The 22,713-nt window shown below is 39.6% G+C and overlaps 3 protein-coding genes across 5 annotated transcripts; 2 read left to right on the forward strand and 1 right to left on the reverse strand.

The window, feature by feature from the left end:
• The first annotated feature begins 540 nt into the window (after positions 1-540).
• On the forward strand, positions 541-5,530 carry LOC102706083. 3 transcript variants are annotated; one of them, XM_015834197.2, is made up of 9 exons: positions 541-783; positions 1,701-1,763; positions 1,869-2,124; positions 2,922-2,974; positions 3,092-3,326; positions 4,188-4,240; positions 4,357-4,546; positions 4,971-5,038; positions 5,119-5,530. In XM_015834197.2, exons 3-9 carry the CDS (start codon positions 1,891-1,893, stop codon positions 5,159-5,161), a joined length of 876 nt encoding a protein of 291 aa, XP_015689683.1. In that variant the 5' UTR covers positions 541-783; positions 1,701-1,763; positions 1,869-1,890; the 3' UTR covers positions 5,162-5,530. The 3 variants fall into 3 exon arrangements, with proteins under 3 accessions (XP_015689683.1, XP_015689684.1, XP_006650226.1); XM_015834198.2 differs by having other exon boundaries at positions 1,701-2,124; positions 4,357-4,540; XM_006650163.3 differs by having other exon boundaries at positions 1,701-2,124; positions 4,357-4,510.
• Positions 5,531-10,711: 5,181 nt separating this feature from the next.
• On the forward strand, positions 10,712-12,876 carry LOC107303936 (cysteine-rich and transmembrane domain-containing protein WIH1-like). Its single transcript, XM_015835384.2, has 3 exons — positions 10,712-10,831; positions 10,993-11,182; positions 12,503-12,876. Exons 1-3 carry the CDS (start codon positions 10,783-10,785, stop codon positions 12,546-12,548), a joined length of 285 nt encoding a protein of 94 aa, XP_015690870.2. The 5' UTR covers positions 10,712-10,782; the 3' UTR covers positions 12,549-12,876.
• Positions 12,877-13,088: 212 nt separating this feature from the next.
• LOC102701994 (probable amino-acid acetyltransferase NAGS2, chloroplastic) lies at positions 13,089-20,820 on the reverse strand. The gene is made up of 10 exons (XM_015835383.2): positions 20,303-20,820; positions 18,478-18,565; positions 17,570-17,778; positions 16,447-16,598; positions 15,834-16,254; positions 15,289-15,386; positions 14,828-14,939; positions 14,549-14,708; positions 13,777-13,849; positions 13,089-13,499 (listed from the first exon to the last, which is right to left on the reverse strand). Exons 1-10 carry the CDS (start codon positions 20,633-20,635, stop codon positions 13,343-13,345), a joined length of 1,803 nt encoding a protein of 600 aa, XP_015690869.2. The 5' UTR covers positions 20,636-20,820; the 3' UTR covers positions 13,089-13,342.
• Between the last annotated feature and the right edge of the window lie 1,893 nt (positions 20,821-22,713).

Consider the following 22,713-nt stretch of genomic DNA (forward strand, 5'->3'; position numbering starts at 1 on the left):
GACTTCAAGTATTATGGTCCTTTTATATGGTAGTAAAAAAAAACAACCAACGAGATGCCTGGTTTCGGACGTACGTGCATAGCTCTATTTTTTTCCCATTCTTTGGATGTTATTCATGCTTATAAGACATATTTAAATTTTTAACATTAATTTTAGAGTTAATTTTTAAGGTTTTTTATCGTAATTTAGTTTTAACCTTGTTTTTACGTATGTAAACGTTTTCTCATTATAGTTTATTTGCACCCTTGGCTTTTACATATAAAAAAATAGAGCTATGCACGTACCAATAATTTTTTTAAAAATTGCAAAAGTTTAAAAGAGTCATCTGTTCGCGTTTTTTTGATCTTTTCGTTTAAAAAGCAAAAATGTGGCTCATTTAACTTTTACATAATTCCACAGAATTTTAAATAAGAAGGATGGTTAAATCGTAAGATAACAAATCAAAACACTCCTATGTCAATCTAATTAACAAAAAGAACGGTCCTAACGTGCAGGTTTTAGGGTTGCAACCCGGCCGTGGGGATGGGGTTTTGATCTATTCCCCATCTTGTTCATTCTTAGGCGTCGACAGCGACGGCGAGGACAGCGGCGGCGCAGCTGTACACGAGGCAAGGAGCTAGCGGCAAAAGCGACGCAGCTGTACAGGCAGTCCGGCACCAGCTTGCCTTCCTCCATCTCCAGTCTCTACCGAGCGCCAGCGCCAGCGCAAGCTCGTCTCCTCCACGCTCCACCTGACAGTCCCCAGCGATTCTCCACCGATGCAAGCTTCGTCGGGGGAAGATGGTAAGTTCCCACTTCCTCTTTGCTAGACTTTGCTAGTTGCCCTGTCCACGGAAGTTTCGTTATAGAGATATCATTTCAGATCCAAATCTCCCCTGAAGAATGAAGATGCGATTTCTTTTTGGTTGCTAGATGTGTACTGAAGAATGTAATGCGTAGAGTATCTACTCTGTGGTTTAATGTGATATGCTTGATATTTGCTTTCGGAGATCTAGGGTTTAGACATTAATTTGACAGTGTATATCTATACATGCTGGTAAATTTTTTGACCAGTTCAAAACAATTGAACCGGCGGTTCAACTGGTTCATAACGGTCGAACCAATGAACCGGTAAAGTAGTAAACTGATGCTCTCACTGGGTCACTGGTTCAATTACTGGTTCGGTTGTAACAAGTATGGTGTCGTCCATAGATCCGTCCCAAGGAGGGCTACACCTAGTACCTTACGTTGAAGTGCATTCTAGACGCATATTATAAGCGCAGCGGTGTGGAAGGCTGTTAGGCCTAACACAATCATGAATTGTAGTAAATGGAAATAGGGGAAACGTTTTGTACTCTACAATGGTGTTACACCTTGTGAAGTGCAACAATTAAACGTGTTCAGAGTAGCTATTGGTAAAGTGTTATAAACCTGCACAGTACTAAATTAAAACATCATTCACACCTGCTCGTGAATTGGAGGCTGTGGGGAGTTACTACGAACTCTATTTAATGTTACGAGTGTAATCTAGTTTTATAACTTCATTTTGGAAACTTCTTTTACAAAACAAGCTTACACTTGATGATTATGAAGAATGATGATGTTGATTGTAAAGTGTAGATTATCGATGATTAGATTATTACTCATGTGTCCATTTTTTGTATTATTGACTTGCTGAGTATGAAAATGCTCACCTTTGCTATATATACCCCCCTGTACAGGTACCATTTATTGCAAGTATAGGACGGTGTAAAGATGGACTTACACTTTAATGCGGATTAAGGGTGGTTTCTAGCTAATTCTCTGTTCCGATCTCTCATGGTGGGCCCTTATTTTGCAAAATGGGAATTTGATAAATAATCATCCACAATCTTTCACTTTATCTTCAGTGGTAAAAGTGCTGGTTGTCACATGGCCAAGGACCGCAAGCGGTCCTACTCAAAGAACACTGATGTCATCATCATCGACACCAGCACTGATGGGTGGAAGGCTGTCGAGCTTCTTCCCAGCGTAATCGACGACAAAGAAACTTTGGGGATTTGTAAACCTGTTGATCCCACCAAGGTCAAGCGAAAGGCTGGACTGGTCTCAGCGATACGACGAGACATGGAGAACAAGGAGATGGAGAAAGAAGTAATCTCATCGGTGAGAGTACTCGACCTTCATGCTCTATATATAGTTCATCTTCTCTATTTCTTAATCTGGTATCCTTGCATAATGAAAGTTCTCCATCTATCTTCTTGTTTTGCTTGAATAAAGTACACCTTTTTAAGAAATGTGGTATAACATGCCTATAGTGACAATGAGCATAGGAAAAAAAGGAAGAAAAAGGGACTAAGCCCCCATCCTCATATATAGTGAAAAAACAGAGTTAAGGTTTTCAACTAACCTACCTTCTAGGGACTTCACAGTCTTGTCTAAATCCCCACGAACGAAAAAAGATCTGAAACACAGAAGTATGTACAGACAAAGATCACAAAAGTAGAGGCCAAGGTCACATTGTATAGATAAAGTGGCTAGTGGGAATGAAGTACAATCTATTGTTTATTCCTAACATCTTCACTAATTCTTTTGTACTCAAGCATGTTGTCACACCTCGTGAAATGCGACAGTTAAACATGTTCAGAGTAGCCATTGGTAAAGTGATACATGCCTGCACAATGCTAATTAAATCATAATTCACGCCTGCCTCCTAGATTGGAGGCTACTGGGAGTTACTACAAACTCTATTCAATGTTATGAGTGTAATCTAGTTTTATTACTTCATTTTGGAAAATTTTAGAAAATAGACTTGTGACTTCTTGATGAATTATGAATAATGATGATGTAGGGTGTAGATTATAGATGATTAGATTATTATTCATCTGTCCATTTTTTTTTTGTATTATTGACTGGTTGAGTATGAAAGTGCTCAACTTTTGCTATATAAACCCCTTGTACAGGTTTCATATATTACAAGTATAGGACGGTGTAGAGATGGTCTTAAGACTTCCAGGTGCGGAGTAAAGGTGGTTTCTAGCTATTTCTCTGTTGCGATCTCTGATGGTGGGCTATTATTTTGCAAAACAGGAATTTGTTAAATAATAATCTAGAGTCTTGCACTTTACTTCAGTGGTAAAGGTGTGGGTCATCATATGGCCTCCAAGCACGCTGATGTCACCGTCATTGACACCAGCACTGATGGGTGGAAGGCTGTCAAGCTTCTCCACGCAATCGACAACAAGAAAACTTTGGGGATTTGTAAACCTGTTGATCCCACCAAGGTCAAGCGAAAGGCTGGACCAGTCTCAGCGATACGACGAGACATGGAGAACAAGGAGAAGAAGGAGAAAGAAGTAATCTCATCGGTGAGAGTACTCTAGTTTCATGCTCTATAGATAGTTTATTTTCTCTATTGCTTAATATGGCTATCCTTGCATAATGAAAGCTCTCCAGCTATCTGCTTGTTTTGCTTCAAGAAAGTACACCTTTTTTAGAAATGTGGTATAACATGCGTATAATGACGATGAGCTTAAAAGGAAGAAGAGAGGACTCAGCCCCCATCATCATATGGTCATGATAGTGAGAAAACAGAACAGAGTTAATGTTTTCAGCTAAGCTACCTTCTAGGGAATGGACATAAGTATTGCCTAAATCCCCAAGAACGAAACAATCTGAAACACAGAAGTATGTACAGACAAATAACACAAAAGTAGAGTTCAAGATCACATTGTATGGACAAAGTGGCCAGTGGGAATAATAGTATTCTCATTGGAAACATTACACCTATAGCAATTCCAAGTGGAATGGTGGATAATGAAGTACAATCTATTGTTTATTCCTAACATCTTCACTAATTCTTTTGTACACTAGCATGGTGTCACACCTTGTCAAATGCGACAGTTAAACATGTTCAGTGGTGGCATTGGTAAAGTGATAGAAGCCTGCACGACGCTAAATTAAATCGTGATTTACGGCTTCCTCCTAGATTGGGGGCTACTGAGAGTTACTACAAACTCTGTTCGATGTTACGAGTGTAATCTAGTTTTAACTTCATTTTGGAAACTTCTTTTACAAAATAGACTTAGACTTCTCGATGAATTATGAATAATGATGATGTAGAGTGTAGATTATAGATGATTAGATTATCATTCATGTGTCCATTTTTTGTACTATCGACTTGCTGAGTACAAAAGTGTTCACCCTTGCTATATAAATGCCTTGTACAGGTGCCATATATTACAAATATAGGACGGTGTAAAGATGGCTTTAAGATTTTCAGGTGTGGATGAAAGGTGCTTTCTAGCTATTTCTCTGTTGCAATCTCTGATGATGGGCTTTTATTTTGCAGAGCATGAATTTTTTAAATAGTAATCCAGTCTTGCACTTTTTCTTCAGTGGTAAAGGTGTAGGTCGTCACATGGCTTCCAAGCACGCCGATATCATCATCGACACCAGCACTGATGGGTGGAAGACCGTCAAGCTTCCCCTCCATGCAATCGACGACAAGACAACTTCGGGGATCTGTAAACCTGCTGTTGATCCCACCAAGGTTAAACGAAAGGCTGGACCGGTCTCATCAGTGAGAGTACTCTAGTTTCATGCTCTATATATAGTTTATCCTCTCTATCGCTTAATCTGGCTATCCTTGGATAATGAAAGCTCTCTACCTATCTGCTTGTTTTGCTTGTAGAAAGTATACAACCTTTGATTTTAGAAATGTAGTATAACATGCCTATATTGACAATGAGCTTAGAAATAGGAAGAATCAGTCTCAACACTCATCATCATGTAGTGATGGCAGGAAAAAAAAAACAAAGCAGAGTTAAGGTTTTCGACTAACCTTCACAAAGCATTATTGTATACACAAAGTGCTACTGGGAATAATAATAGCCTCGTTGGAAACATTACATCTATAGCAATTCCAAGTGGAATGGTGGGTAATGAAGTACATTTTATTGTTTATTCCTAACATCTTCACTAATTCTTTCTATGATGTGTGTTCATTTCAGGGAAACATTTATGCTAGTAGTAGAGATGGGATGCAAGAGTTAGATGCACCTATTCAATCTCTGAAAAGGTCATAGATAAGTACAAAATTGAATACTTGATGACTGTGCCTTGATACTAAAGATATTTTCTTTAACATGGACATTGCAGATCTAGATGCTCTAAGCCGAAACCAGAAAGCCAAAGTGCATGACTTTTCCATTAAAATGCCACAAATATAGGCCAGAAGAATGGGTTAGGGCACCTTCTCTAAAAGGTGACTTAAGAGGGATTGAAGCTAATAGTCACATCATGGTGACATTGTCGTTGATTTGAAATTTGGAAACACATCTTATCATGTACATATGTTGTTTTGATTAATGACTATTGGATATTCAGACCGTTAATATGTTACTTCTAGATTTGTAAGCACATTATGGTTGAAGATGTCACCTTGCTAGGTCATCTAAATATTGTTGCAGTAGGTGAGAATTGATTGATTTAGTTCGTTTGACCTGTCATATACAGAAAGTCAGATGGGTGGTTTGCACTATTTCAGTTGGCACTGTTGGCATTTGGCAAATTGTTTCCCGTAAGGATCAAGAATCGACCAAATGGTAGAAAAAGTGTCTTTGTGAGTTCACTTGGACAAAATTTGTAGGTATCTGTGATTGAGGCCGCGCTCTTCCATCCGGATAACTAAACCAAATTTGCATGTGTATTTTTTGTGAAAATTTTGTAGGAAAGTTGATTTCAAAAAATCATATCAATCCACTTTTATAGTTTTTTATAGCTAATAATTATTTAATCATATATTAATTTGTTTTTGTAATTACTTAACTACCTAAGAACATGGCCTGAGTAGTTCTCGTACAGGATGCCTATTTTGTCGATGTCATTCAATTTTGCCTATTTTGTCGATTTTGTGGGTTGTAATTGCAAATTTATCCACAGAATGCAGATTGAATGAAAGATAATCCTTTCGGCAGGAACAGATGAGATAGTGTCTAAAGTCCAATTGATGTCTCTAATTTATTACTTAGCCAAGTATGCATCTTTGTTTGCATCAAAACTGTACCTTTTTTTTTTTGTCGAATGTCTCTACACAAGCGTGTAATCCAATAGTTTTCGATTGCATACTATTCCAGATCTGTACCATTTCCCATATCCAAATAATTCACCCATATTCAAATGCATGTCATCCACACCGAATCAAAATCCATTCAAATGAATATTGTTTAGGATACTGTTGACGTCAAAATGTGATCCGATGATATGTTACACATGAAAGCCTGAGAGTTGTTTATATAATGCTCTAGTGCAGGATCTAAATTCTTAGAATATGCGGGTGTGCTAGTCAATTTGATCCTGCAACTGATAAAATGAAAAATAAAACAAGCCGATCGGCTATCGAGCCGATAGGTAACAAAAAAATCCAGCCGATCGGATGTTGATGTAGTAGCACTTAGACATTAGACTAGGCAATCGGCTGTTAAAAGCTTGGATCGGCTGGAAATCCGATTTGGCTGGAAATCCGATACGAATATGCGATCTAGATAAATCTAGCAGATTGGTATAAAAATAATGCAGTAAGGCAATCGGTTGCGCTATTAATGTAAATATGGTAAGCATATAGATTGGCAAAGATCATCGGCTATAAACGACTGACAAACGACCAAGATTTATAAAATATCTAGCCCAGATCGCTAAGAATAATCATATAGAATCGGACCAAACCAAGACAGTTTAAGATTACGCCTAGCAATGTCAGCATAGATACTAAACAGATCTAGATCGCTATCAAGCCGATGAGTCGATGGCTGGTAACTTATCGGCTGGTACTCCGATAAAACAATGAACAAGATACGTCAACATGATATAAACTATTTGATAGATGTACTCTAATAGATCGGACCGAACCGAGACAGTATCAAATTGAATATGCCAAATAGAAAATATCAAATCAATGTAAATCACCCAAAGTGGTCGACCAGATCAACTCAAGATACAAAAGTAACTCAAGCTAAAACTGATACGGTAACTAGCAATCGCGCAACCAAATTCGAAGATCGGACTGAACCAAGACTGTTCTAATATAGCCGATACGATTACCGTGGCCGGCGGAACGTACGACTTACCCCTCCACCAGAGATCGAGACGATGTAGCCCCGCGTCAGGTGCCAAGTTCCACCGGTGTTGAAACCCCGATGAAGAGGGTGGCGATGCGCCGAGAGCAATTAATCTATAATATGATGTAAATGATTTACAATGACCTTGGATATATATATATATATATATATATATATAGACACTCGAGTGGATAGCAGTCCATGTCGAACATGACAAACGACTCCTGATAGATAAAAAGAAATAACAAACTCTATTTGGACTCTATCTCTAATTCCTATTAAATCGACACGGTTTCCTAACAGATAAAAAGAAAACAAACAAGTCCTAATCGGACTCTAACTCTCTTAGAGATAAAACAAAAATCCTAAACTAACTCTAATTAATAGATAAAATTATACCGCCATGCCTTGGTCTTTACGATTCCCTGTTGGATTCGAACTACACCAGATAAAATTTCTATCTACGATTGCACCTTTCCTTATCTGAATCTAATAAGGAGTTTTACCAAATTTTGGTATTAACAGATACGATTATGGATTGGACCTGTTTCCCGACAACAAAACTATATATACCTTCTATCTAATGGAGAAAAAATGAATTATAGCCTATGTCAAGGAGTTGAGCTCAAACGAGCTGGGATGCCTCTAGCTAAGGGGCTGTTTGGATGAGAACATCGGATGTTTGGACATTAATTAGGAGTATTAAAAATAGACTGATAACAAAACTAATTTCATAAATATATGCTATTTTATTAGACAAATTTTTTAAGCCTAATTAAACCACGATTAGTAAATATTTACTGTAAAGCATCATATTCACTAATCATGAACTAATTAGGCTCAATAGATTCGTCTCGCGAAATAGTCCAAAATACCGGTTAGGTTTTGTTAATAGTCTACATTCGATGTGACAGGAACTTAAAAAAATCAAAGGGATCCAAACACCCCCTAAGTTGGTTAGGTTATTCTAGTAACACCCCTCAAATCCTAGGTTCAAAATTTTAGGTTGGGGTTAAAAAAACTCCCCTCGTCTTTTCCACGCCAAAGCATAGGTCGTTCTTAGCAGGTTGAGTTTTTGAGCTCAAACAAGCTTGTAGGCTCGAGATTGAATCAAACTTATATAATCTTTGAGTTTTTAAACAAGCCCGAGTTCAATTATCGAGCTTGACTCATAAGCGATTGAACATATTCTTTAAAAATAATATGTTGATAAAAACAATTATTTTTAGCTAACAACGTTAATAAAGGAGAAAGGGAAATAAGATCGATTTAGATACATATTAACGGCATATTTGGTCTAATAATTTATTACATAAATAATAAATATCATATATTGTTTGGCTCGTTTGAAGCTCAACCTTGGCTTTGACAAAAGCTCATGATCTCTCACACAAGCTCAGGCATGACTTGTGAGGAGTTCCAAGCCCCATCCTGGGTTTCTCTCTCTTTTCTTTTGCCTTTTTTTTTGGCTTTCCAACAAGCTAAAGTCTCCCGTTTAGTAAATAATTTACTACAACCTCCGTCCCATAATAGCCTTATTTTTCGTTTTTCCATGTCCAACGTTTGACCATTCGTCTTATTTGAATTTTTTTACGATTAATATTTTTATTATTACTAGATGATAAAATATGAATAGTACTTTATACGTGACTAATTTTTTAAAATTTTTGTACAAATTTTTCAAATAAGACGAATGGTTAACGTTGAACAAGGAAAAACGAAAAATAAGGCTATTACGGGACGTATGTAGTAGTTGTTTGCTCCTACCTTGCCTCGTCTCTTACGCACCCCTTTGTACCATTCATAATTAAACAAATTATTGTCATCCTTTCTTTTTTTTCGTATTTGAACCGCTCCTCTCACGTTGTCCATGTCTTTGTAAAACAATTACTCCATTGTCTTTTTCTTTTCCTTAGTTATACCACACGCAGACTGTGGTATAGCTGAAACATGCGTCTCACGGATCTCCCCCATGACCCCATTCCAACCGCCGCCATCAACCCTTTGTCATCATAATTTGTTTACTGTAAATATGCACAGCTATTTATATTCGATTACCCCCATCATAATCGTCTTTGTCTTAATCCATCCTAATGATAGAAAATAGATAGTAAATAAATTAACTGTGGAAACATCATTTTGTAACTATCACCCGTAGAGAAAAACCAATGAGATGGGCACACCCATAGTCCTGCATATTATAAAAAAATAAGTTCTTTTTAGAACATAAAAAAATAAGTTGGGGAGCACCACAGAATATCAGTAACAAAAGTACTCCAAGTACTAATACCAAAGAGGTTTTTTTTTTTACTCTAAAGTAGAGTTGTTGGTAATTTACCTCGTTTCGAGTTGGAGAGTAATTTGATTACATTGAAAACGACAAAGAAATCATATGAGTGACTTTTTTTACTAGCTGAAGTTTCGTCGAAACCGTACGGGAGGACTGTGTAATATTTTTTAGGAAATTGCATGGTTATCATTATAATTTTGCTAAATTAGAGATATGTCGTTCTGATCACATATTATTGACTCATGTGTGCCTCACATGTTAGTGAGTTATCAATATCATATCTTCAACTCTACAAAATCATAAGGGCATGGTTGTAATTTTTTTTTACCTTAGAACTATTTTGGTTAGAACTATTTCGGTGAGAAAAAAAAAGAGAAAACTGGAGGGAAGTGCCCAGAGGCACACAACGTAACTATTCCATGCGCTGTACGTGGAATAACGCTATGTAGCCCTTCCTTTCAAAAGCTATGCTTTAAAATTCAAAGTTTAACGGTATAGTTGATAGTTAACTAACAAAAGTAGATGATTTGAGGCTCAAATTATTGAAACCGATTATTTACATCAATCGTGTTTCTTAAAAATGTTTTCTCAAAAAAAACATTTTTCTATTGCGTTATGTAGGCCACTTCTTGTAAGCTATTTATTCTGTTAACCGTATTTCTTAAAATATTTACTTTATCTATACAATAATCTAGACTACACTGTACTCACTAATAGTCCGCTCAATAATCTGCTTGGAACATGTCGTACGTCTTGCAATTGAGCTGTTGTGCCGAACACCCAAACGGCTATATATCCCCACTGCATGTGCAAGCGGCTAGTGCCGTTACGTTGCCATTTTTCTTTTCCTCCACTTGGGCGAACCGAAAAACCAAACAACAACATGTTTTCAAACCAAAAATAATTTATAAATAAATCTTTAATATATATATTTTTTAACGATCAAAAAAACCAAAACTAAAAAATAAACTAAAACAAAAAAAATTCAAAAATCAATATCATATTTAAAATTATAAATTCAAATTTTAGCGAATAAGGTACGGAGCGGAGTCTCCATTCAACACCTGAAATTTTTTTATTTTTTAAACCTTTTTAATAAATAATTTTATTACTAAAAATCTTCGGAAAAAAATATTTTCATCGTATAAATCTTTTTTCCATGTCAGCACGTGGCGAAACGACTCGTCACGTCATTGTGCAAGCATTGTCTTGCTACGTCACCAACAGTGCTATGGGCAAAAAGTTCAGTTTTAAAAATATTTGTTTATTTAATAAAGAATTTTCTCAACAGCCTGCCCCGTCTACTACCTACCTGTCTGCCTATATAACCGCCACTCCTCACACGACACGAGGAACCGCAAATACAAGAGAAGGGGAAAAAAAGGCTACAGTACTACTACTACCACCAGAGGAGCGATGAGCTACTACGGGCAGCAGCCGCCCGTCGGCGCGCCGCCGCCGCAAGGTTCTTGATTCGATTCGCGGATCCCGCGCCTTCCATCTCGATCTCTCTCTTTCTCTCTCTCTCTCTCTCTCTCTCTCTCTCTCTCTCTCTCTCTCTCTCTCTTTCTCCCCGTCGGTCGATCTCGTGGTAACTGATCTTCGTGTGGGTTTTTGATCTGGCAGGGTACCCGGGGAAGGACGCGTACCCGCCGCCGGGCTACCCGCCGGCCGGCTACCCGCCGCCGGCGCAGGGGTACCCTCCTCCGCAGGGGTACCCGCCGCAGGGCTACCCGCAGCAGGGGTACCCGCCGCAGTACGCCCAGCCGCCGCCGCAGCAGCAGCACAGCAGCGGCCCTTCCTTCATGGAGGGATGGTATGTGTTCCTCCCGTCCTTCTCGATTGTTTCGGTCCCCCAGCATACACGCTGGGATGTCGTGCAGCGCCGCTGCTTGGCTCGCCCCCGGCCGGCCGTCCGGCCGTCGTGGCGCTCGCCGGCGGCGTCGACTGGTGGGTGGGTGGGGGCCACCAGCGAGCGAGTTGGGTGGGGGTGGTACGCGCACCAGTGGCTCGTGTTGAGCTGACCTTGCGCTGCTCGCTGACAAGTCGGCCCCACCACCTCTCCTCCCGTCTCACCTTTTTCTCTCTTTTTTCTCTCTTGGCTTTTGCCTTTTCATTTCTGTCCATGAGCGTGGTGAGGTCGCCCACTCGCATCGCACCCAATGTGACCTCCCTTCCAACCGACGACTACAGATTTCGATTTCGTGGTCCACGAAAAAAAAAAAGAAGAAAAACTGTAGAAACGAATATTAGGCGAGGGAGCATCGACCATCGAGTGGATGGGGACACGCATATTGTGTTTTTCTTCCCTTGTAATTACCGTCCTCAGTACCAAGTTGGCCTGCTAAAATCCGTTAGGTGAAGAAGCATTCTTTGGGAGGAAGGTTGCCTCCGTCGTCTCTTTTCGCTTTCGTTTATGTTTTATCGGATAAAATTTAAATTTTTAACATAATATTCTGAGTATATTTTAGGGTTTTTTATCCTAGTTTATTTTTAAACCTTAGTTTTTAGATTATATGGGAACACGTATACAAACATTTTTTTCATAAATTGCTTTTTATTTGTAAATATACTGCCAAACATAAATTGGCTTTTTTCATCGCGATGATTGAGCGCCTGTTTGGGGAGCTTATTTCGGCTACAGTTTTTCCTAAAAGCTGCTTCTACTAGAAGCTGCCCCTAAACGGTCTAGAAGCTGCCCCTAAACGGTTTACAACTTCTGAAAATCTGTAGTTACAGATTCTGAAAAATGAACTAAGAATCCAGAATCTGGAGAAGCTGGAATTAGGAGTTTTTCTAGATTCTCAGAAGCTGGCTACCAAACAGCTGCTAAAATCTAAAGCTCTCCAAGCAGTCACTCTCCAGTGGACCAACCAACAAACCGCGTGATTTGATTTAGAAAAATGTTGACAGTAATGCGCCGCTGGCTTTTGCCCAGCTGGAAAGGATATGCTCAGCGATTTGATCGATAGTGGTTGGTGATACAGCCAAGAAGTACCAGTAGCAAACCACTAAACCTGCTTGTCCATCTGGATTTGTAATTAGTACTCGCATGCGATCTGCACGAACAATAATTGTATATATGTATCTGTCGTTACTTCTGTCCTAACGGATTCTTCTTTTCTGATTCCAACAGCTTGGCTGCCCTTTGCTGCTGCTGCCTGTTGGAGGCTTGCTTCTGATGAAGACGACCCTGGGGTTGATATGGAGTTACTGTTCGTTCCTTTCAAGAGAAAAATATGGAACCGTCTTGGGACTGGCGTGTCCTGTTAATTCCCTGCTTTGTTTTATAAGATTATTTAGTAGAATTTTTCTACAGTTACACCCCGTCCTCTTATCTTGCAACAAGGTTATCACCATTTGTGTTTGTACTGCCTGTTCAGATGACAAGTGTATACTTTTAGCGAAATCATTGTGTTGGATGAAATCAATGAATTAGTTGATCTAGCTTAGTGTAATCTCTGTCCCGTACTACTGAATACAAATCGAGCCACATCATTTACAGATTTAGAACCCTGCTATTCTATCTTGGAAATACGATGAGGAACTGGTAGAGAAGAGCAGCTGGCCGACGGAGATCGGCATCCACGTGCGAAGCAGCGTAGAGTAGCGGCGGGGAGGAAGCACGAGAGAAAGACGATGGGCTCGACAGGACGCCGTCGCGTGAAGTTTCTGCTTCTATTTACGTCAACCTTAACCGTAATAATACCAATAACAGTTTGTTCCCGAGAAAATCTGGGGTTCAACTGAACGGGCCGCACGTTGCATCTCAACATGACTGCAGAAAGAGCACACGGGCTGCGGAAGTTGCTTGGGTTGCAATTGCACCAACCGAGGCAGCGCCACTTTGGTGATAGACTACTCACATATATATATATATATATATATACCATACGCAATTCTACACTGTACAATGGCTCTCGAGGTAAATCGTAGGAAACCTCACGAACAACACCCACCGAGACTGCATGCAGTATCATCTGACAGCAAAATTGTTGAGAGCCACCTGTCCGATCTCTACCACCCGGAGCCGCTTCATGTAGTATTTCGATCCACGTGAAAGGTCGATCCGTTTTCTCCTCTGCGCAGGCAGGGACTCGATTGAACACTCCTTGAAGCCACGCCGAACAAACCTGCGGAGATACAGTTCACAAATGAGCGACACTCCGCATCATCCGTAAGTCCAAACATGCGTTGACTGGAAGCACATCCAGAACTTTGTTAAGGAAAGAAAAATTGCACTGCAAAATTGCTGCCAAACACAGCAGGCACTAGGTTGACTAAGTTTAATTTATGTCCAAACAGAGCTGGAAGGCGCCTTGATTGCAATGCGTATTATCATGTGACATGATTCGTTAAGGAACTTGAAAATAAATAGAGTATGCGCCATGCTATAACATAAGTACATACCAGTCTGCTGTTCGTGTGGTGAGTAAGAATATTTTCTCAAGACCAAGAGACAATGCCTTCTTCTCGATGTAATCTAAACGAAAGAACACCAGGGTAAGTATTTTGACTGTAGAGGAAACAAAAATAATTTGGCAAACATGAATTGTGATCTTAAGACTTGAGAAAGCAGAACATGAATGCCAAACTTGTCTATTGTAAAATGATCATTTTTTATCCACTGTTGTAAGCAGAGAGATTAATTTTGTTTTCTTTGCCTTCCTATGCATCTTTGTTAAGGGAATGAATAATGCAATGAAACCAAAGGTCAGGACCAAACTATTCTTCAAAAACAGACACCATGTTCATTAGAAAATCCAAAAAGATATATACCAAACACAACAGAAATTCAATCAAGCGTGGATGCCATATGATCAATGTAAAATGAAGAAAAAACCGCCAACACTCAAGGCAGCAGACATGCCAATGTGTTTATTTAAAAACAGTCATTACGGAAGTGTTTAAGTTGTACTAACGAACGTGGGGTCTCATTTCTGTACTGGGGCAAATCTGAAACCTGCTTGGTTATGGGAAAGGAATTTTTTTGGATTTCTCAACAATTTTTTTATAAAAAACAGAGGATTAAACAACATAAAAAGAGGGAAAATGATGAAGACCAGTTCGTGAAGTAATGTTGGAACCAGTCAGTTATAACCAGCTTTCCAAACCTATGCTGTACACAGACTTGATGGACAAACTGGAATCTACTGAAGAAATGAAAATACAGAAATCGTACCAAGTAATTTGTCCCCTTGACCCTGTCCTCGACATTCTTCAGATACAGCAATAGCAGCAACTTCCCCAGATTTATCCTCAAGAAATGGAAAGAGAGCAGCACATGCAATGATTGAACCATCTCTTTCCACGACGATAAATGACTTCAATGATTCTAGAAGCTAATAAACAAAGCAAAAGAATATGTCATGTTGCGTAAAATGGAATGTCTGAAATTGAGCTGAACAGTAATGGATTTCTATCCATTGCTAATATTTATACAGCGAGATAGTAAATGTACCTCTTTATCTGTTCGCCGTACTAGGACACCAGAATCTTCTAGGGGTCGGATGATTTTTCTAATACCAGAAAGATCTTCCTCTCTAGCCATCCTTGTTCCTTCATACATGTCTCTGCGAGATAAGCACACATATATCAATTCCTTGCACGTTTCACATAAAAGGTACAAAAATTTTACTAGTAACAAGAAAACATTCCATGCATAAAAAGATCCTGTTTTACTAATTAAAAGGCCAAAGAAACAGAAGCAAAATATCTCTCCAAGAAACACAAACTATAAAATGGAGATAGAGGAAAGAAGATAAACATATTATATGATTGGATACTGTACATTGCCACCAACATGGATAGAGGAGCGTTTTGTAAAAAAACCCACTTGTTCAGGAAGAATATAATGCAGTTATAAAATTGAGGGTTTGTACATCAAAACTGGCATCTAGGAAAAAGCCCCAAACTTCTAACCTAGCTATCATCGTTCCAACACCATCTCTTGTGAATAATTCCAACAATAATGATCCACCAACAGTGCCATCTATAATGTGAACCCTTTGAACGCCACCCTGACATTTAGAAAATATGATGTCAGGAGTAACAAAAGAAAACAAATAACATTACTGATGCAGGTAATGTGCACATGTGCGTCACATAATGTTGCCTCATAGAAACAGAATAATCAAAAGATCACAAGAAACATCATCCACAATGCATTAATGGATCAAAGTGCAATTTGAATATTAGACAAGGGAAATGGCCATTGCTGTGTTGTAAAAGATAATCCAGCAGAATTGTTGTCTAATGTTCTAATATATGAATAGGAACATAATTGCACATACCACTGAATAAAAGCCCACTAGAAACATATTCATAAGCAGTTTAGAAAATATGATCATCAGAAAGTGTAGGGCTCAACTTTTCCCAAATTGCTGAAACAACCTCGCGCATTGTCAATCAATAGCAAAGAATCATGCAAATTTTGAGGAGGGCTATGTAACAAGCTCAAAACTTACATTGCATACATATGCTGCTGCTGCCAACTCTGAAAGGTAACCGTTTGACCTGCTCAGCCGCTCTTCCCCACCGATTGCAAACCCTTGCTCACCAGACAGACCATTTCCATTATTGAAACCCACACCATTCCGGAAAGATGCAGTATACCCATCAACATAGTCCCTTCCAATCAATCCTAGTTCTTTCTCCTCTTTGATAGGAAGATTGCGTGCATGACCAATATCCTCCTCACCTACAACCTTGACATAATTTGCAGCAATCTCACTCTGTTTAGCACGTGTTCTGATCAACATGTCTGCTTCTTCAATAGACATGAAACGATTGACTCGACCATGCTCATCAAATATTTGACCATCAACAATGCAGATAAGCTTGTCTGCATCGATAGCTAAAGCACAAGCTGTAGCAACTTCATATGTGCTGAAAGTAAACAAAAGAATGGTTATGTCAGTACTTATTATAGAAAATGGTGCAACTATCATCTTCTAGTTCTTAAGAAAATTTCCATAAGGTATAGGACATGGATGACAGTTAATTTTAGATATCTTAAAAATTATAAACACAACATTCACAGTAATCACAATAAAATTTCAAATAATAGAGTAAACATACTTGCAATTCAACACCTCGCCAGAGCTGGAATATCCCATATTGCTCACAACAACTATGCTATCTCTGTCAAGTCTTTCTTTTATCCGTGAAACATCTATTTTCTTAACTTCACCAGTGAATCCATAATCAATGCCACCAACAACTCCCCGTCTCTGCCAAAATAGTAGATAGCTAAATCAATTCACCATTCAGGAATGGGGACTAAAAACTAGTAGTATCTTAAGACAACTGAAATAAAGGAAAAGATATGACTTGCTAGCTAGAGATGCTTATGATTTGCATTAATTACACTGTTGGAATCAATAGTTAAAAAGCATGGGTTACCTCACCCATCTGTGTGTCCTCTATGTGACAAAGCCGAAGAAACAATAAATCATATGTTGGTCAATTGCGTGTTCAGCCAGCAAGTTTGGAGTTTGATTCGTCAAAGACCTGGCTTCTTCACTTTGTTGCCAAACCAAGACACTTCTAACTTCTCTGGGTGGTGGTCAAGGGCAGTGAGAGGGTTGCCAAAAAGGGAGGACAAAGGGCTCAATCCATTAATTATTTTGGTTGCTTGGGAGATTTGGAACATAGGAACAATTGTGTTTACATTGGGGCTATCCCTCACGTGGCCGATGTTCTTCAAGCCGTGGCTGCTTAGGGCGCCGCTTTGGTGTTAGGAGGGAGCTTCCAAGCTTAAAGAATTATTAACTATGGCAACAACTCTAGTGCCTTAGGATGGTTAGGGTTTGGCTTGCTGTGTGCGTCTGTAAAACCTTGGTGGATGGTGTTGGGGTTTGGTTATTCCTACACCCTCCACTCTCTCTCTCTCTCTCTCTCTTAATAAAATGATACGCAGATCTCCTACATGTTCAAAAAAAGACCTCATGCATTCTTGAACTGTACATCTATTATCTGACAATCATCATTGTCCTCATTGCATACCTTTGGGAAAAAAATCAATCCAGTACGCTCTACTATCCTAGCAATGATGGATATTGTGAAACTGATTTCTGAGCAGAATTTCCAAAGAAAATATTAATAAACATTTCTTCTCCCCCATCCATGCTTGCCATTTAGCACAACATATGTAGACCAAAGAAAGCCAGCAATATGTTAGGGTTCAGTATGTAATATTCACCTTAGCGCCAAGAAAGTTTCCACTTGCAACGTTATCACATATTTCATGCCAACGACCATTAACACCATGCCGACGAAGATTCAACATTGGGGGACCAGGGGATAGTTTTGCTTCGATAGTTAGGCGTATTCTGCCTGCTGCCTCCATTGCAGCCTCTAATGAATCAGAATCAGTAATACGGTAACGACCAGCATACTTGGCTTTCTTTCCTGAGAAAACAATAAAGGGGCTCACTAATCAGTACCATGCATGCATCAGATTAGGAAAATCAATCATCAGTACCCTAAAATGTAACTTCAAATAACAGTTGCATGTTAAATGTAAGATTGCAGAACCACAATACTAATACGAACAGCAGCTGTTGACTCTCAGATTTTACGTATGTTCAGTTGTTCACACAAAATGATAACTACTATAAAACTAAGAAACGGTGCTATAATAGTAAGTACTGGAATTCACTGCCAGTACTTGTATAATTCGAAATTAATGCATTCAAATATCTAGTTACCTACTTGTCATATGCTTTTGATTTGTACAAGCGTATTTAACATTATCTAGTGAATAAATAAAATGACCGAGTCGCTACATGTTTTGTACATGCAAAAACCATAATCTAGTTCCTTAAAATTCAGTATAATGTAGCTGTACTATGCTTACACTTTCAAAATGAAAAAAAAAAACATACTCAAAAAATGCATATTGAAAGCCAAAAAGAATCTAGGGTATGGTTAAAATGTTTTAGTTCTAGTGAGTTGTTCCGGGTGGAAAAGGAATCATTTCTGAACTATCCTTTCATTAATTTCAGAAATAAGCAAACAAGGAAAACCTCCATATGATGTAGGCCTCCAAAACACAGTTGTTTGATACATTTAAGCATACATGAGTAAACATGCAAAGCCTCAGCTAACCTCTCTCAGCCAAGAGCTTATCAATCTGAACATGTGTTCCAGGAACAAGAACAAATTTGATCCCAAGACCATGAAGAAGTGAAATATCCTGTAAATTAATACAAATATAATTTAGCAAGCAGTAGGGAAAAAATAGACGTGCAGAGATCTCATAATTGATAAAATAAAGTAAAAAACTGTTTGACCTAATTTTAGGGAAATAATGTCCATATAGTCCTGGTAGAACAGACTTTAACAGGACATGGGAAACAAGGGTGCACTAACAAACACAGCCATGTAAGACCACAGACATGGGAATTTGAGATCATAACGGCCACAGCCATGTAAGACCAAATTATGGGCAACTCTCCAGTACATTTTACTGGTAGTATTATACTACTAGTAGAAAAAGGGTATTTTTATACTTTGTTAATTACTTGATTAGTGGTATTTTGTAATTTTTTTTTGCAATAAAGATCACAATAAAAAGGATGATATTACCCCTTCAAATTTCTACTACACATAATATTATTGGTAGTATAATTTAATCACAGCCGTCCGATAAAAATAGATCAACGATATGGATTAAATTCTACTCCCAGTAAAATGCACCGGAGTCGGCCCCAAATTATATATCCAATGCAAGTAACAATTAGATGTACCATACTTATTAGCATCATCTTCTTATAAGCCTGTAGCTGGTGGAAAATAGGCATTTAACAACCAAACACTGAAAAGTTTGACCTGAACACTGGAACTCAGAATACTTAACTACCACGCATATAGAACATGTATAAGGTTGATCATACCAGCTTCTTGCAAAATAGGACCAGACAAGTTGGAATAGAAAAATAAATTGCATGGAACTTGCCTGAGTTGAATTAACAAGACTAACAAACGCAAGAGTGGCAAGTTGTCCTTGCAAGAAAAAGAAAAGATAAAATCCATAAAAGAGGCAGGTAATACCAACAAGATGAAATATTTAAGTTACTTATATATAACCAAGAAATATCTTCTTTGATTTAAGTTCTTTATGCACAGTACGTTTATGTTTTATATAAAAAAAAACTCTTCTCGGTGAGCAAAGCGAGTGGAGCTGGTCAACCTATCCAAGATTTTGCCTTGAATAATATTCAACGGAGGCGGTCGCATGAGAAGGACTGAAATAGCTAGTGAAATAAACAAGGGAAAGCATCACACGTGCAACTAGTAATATCAACTTTCTATTACCTAGTTCAACAGAGAGGTGGCGCTTTAATTACCTCAACCTTTGCCTTAACAGATCGAATAATCCTAAGATCTTCCAATGATGTTGCTCTCATGGAAGCACACCACCAGTACAATGATGTCAGTGGTACCCGATCAAGCAACACGATAACTTAAAGCCATGCGCATGCCACCCCCACCCAAATGGTCCAAATTTATCTCTCATGTAAAGAAATCAGGCAGCAACACAGTGTACAGAATACGAAATGGATCGATCCCTTCCATCCACTTATAAAACTTCGGATGAAAAGGTGACGCATATTAATAATCTGTTTCTTAATCAATTTCATGAATCGCCCCTTCCCCAAACCGTTCCGTTGCTGCTGATTCGACCAAAGGCAACGGAAGAGAAGAATGTACAAATCCGTGCAACCCAAAAGGATGAATTCCCCCGGATCAGAGGCATGTGAATTTGTCACTGACATGTGGGCCCGACGAACCCTGGGTCCACCTGTCAGTGAGAAAGGTGGCACCGTGCCTTCGGCAGAGGATCTCAATCCGAATTTTTCCCACATGATCTCCGGACAAAGCAAACAAGCAGCAGCATCCTCCCAAGAGAGTAGAGTACAGCGAGCCATACCTGCAGAATGCCGTCGAGGTGGGGCCCGGCAACGACCTCCCCGGAGACGACGACGACGAAGGTGCTCCCCCGGTGTCCCCGCACGTAGGGCCAGGCCTCCCGGAACCACCCCACGAACCTCGCCCCGTCCTCCAGCCCGCCATCCTCCGCCACATCCCCGTCCTTCCTCGTGGCGGGCCCGCCGCCGCACCGCACGACGCCCGTGGCGCACCGGCGCTGCATCGGGCCCCGCCGCCGCATCCCCACCCTCCCGGGCCACATCCGCCCCGCCCCCGACGGCGCCGGGGTCGCCTCGCCGGCGAAGTGCGCGACCGCGAGCGAGGCCGCCGCCATCGAGGAGGCAAGCAGGCAGGCAACCGGGGGGCGGGCGCCTCCCCCTCCCTACTACTACGCCCCCCCGCGTGGCCTTGCCTGTACGCGGCGAGAAGGGAATGGAAACGGAACGGAACGGGGAAAGCGAGGTGGGGAGAGAGAGAGCGGTGAAGGCGGCGGGCGATTTGGCGCGCAGCGACGGGGTTTGGGGGGGGGGGGGGGGGGCGTGGGAGGAGGAGGCCGGTCGGGGGGGTTTTTTAAACGCGCGCGGCCGTGACGTGACGGGGCAGGCGATGCGTGGGGGTGGGGGTCGTGTGGGAATTTTGGTGGGTTTTGGACCTTTTCGCACGGTTTTCCTCTTCCATCGGGTGATCCATCGTTCGCTCTGCGGTGTACCCGCGGAGGGAAGGGGAGGAGAGGGAGGAAGGAAACTTTTTTATTTTTTATACATTTTTAATAAATAATTTTATTAAACTTTCATAGAAAATATTTTGATCGTATGAATTTTTGAATCACGTCATCAACATTAGCGTGACGAAACGACTTAACACGCTATTACCGGTGGCGTGGCAGAATTATTTTGCCATGGTGCTGTAAGACTGTCACGCCATGCTATACCGACCAGGCTACGTGGCAGTGTTAGTCTTGTGACGCTATTATCCTGACGTGGCTAAAAGGTTTAGTTTTGAAAAAAATTTGCTCGGTGGTTTTGCTAAAAAATTTAAAAATAAAAAAATTCGGAGAAAGGCGCCAGTGCAGTGACGGGGATGGTTGGTGTCGCGGGCGCACACGCGAGCGCGGTAGGTGGTCTGGGCTAGGGCGGCCTCTGCGCACGTGGAAGGGCGCGGGCGTACAGGGCGCACTCCACGGCCACCTGCCGCCGCTCGTGTCTGCATCTTTCGCGATTTGACCCGTTTTATAAACTCTCTTAGTTTCGTGTTATAAATATTTTTAAGAATTTTTCGTTATTAATGTTTTGTATATATTTTTAGCTTTATTAGGATAAAGTCAGAAAATATTAAAACGCAGAACGGAGGAATAACTTACAAATAACTCTATGATAAAACACATTACGTACCTATATTTATTTACAAAAGATAAAAGATAAAATGTTTATATGATTTTTATAGCTATTTAATAATATAAATACCGAAATTAAATAATATAAAATTAAAAATCTATTCTACAAAATTAAGATAATAAACTCTTATATAGATTATTTTAAAAAATTACTGTTTAGCCGCTCACGGAAGAAAAAGAAAAAATATAGCTCATATGACGAATATACTACGTCAAACCCCTAATAAATGTATAGTGGGACATTGCATGGGGAATTGGGCTCCAGTACAGTTTTTTACCGCTACAATATGCATACTTTACTGTAGGGTAAAGAGTGTATGAAAATTCTCTGATGTTATTTTTCCCAACCATTTTTGTTTGTAAAATTTGAAAATTTTCTGATTTATGTTATGTAGTATTAAGGTTACCGTAAAATTGGTAAATTTATAAATAAAAAAATTATCCATATCCTACCGTTATTATAAAAGTAACATAAAAATAGTACTGTTTTTTATTGTTTTCATCCCCATGAACAAATAGGTGTCAATGTGATAAATTTTGTGCCAACAGTGTTGAAAGCTCGGCGCTAATATTTTTGACACCAATATGTCGAAATGTCGCTTATGCTGAGTATGACCGTATGAGTCCATCGATAGAATATGTTATTTCTCACTTCCTCTTATTTTTAATTTCAAACTAACCAACGTCATATATTTACTGGGAATTAATTTCTATATGCAAAATAAGCTTACAAGATGGCTAAATCATGCAAAAAAAAAAAAACACAGCCGCTCGCGTCGTGTGATTTATGTGTATGCGGGGCTCACCTCCCGGGCCTACGTACAAAATCGACAGGATCAGCGGAGTTTGGGTCCCGGCCATATCTCTCCTGCTGACCCCGCGCTAGTTGAATTTGTGGTCCTTCAATTTCCTCGGATATTTTTTTCTTTTATTTTCTCTAATGAATTCACTCAGGACAAAAAAAAAAAGAAAAGCAATTGTTGCCGTTAGAATCGGTTTATTCGCCTTTAAAAGGGACG

Source organism: Oryza brachyantha, chromosome 3, assembly GCF_000231095.2.
Source record: "Oryza brachyantha chromosome 3, ObraRS2, whole genome shotgun sequence".
Classification (NCBI taxonomy): Eukaryota; Viridiplantae; Streptophyta; class Magnoliopsida; order Poales; family Poaceae; genus Oryza; species Oryza brachyantha.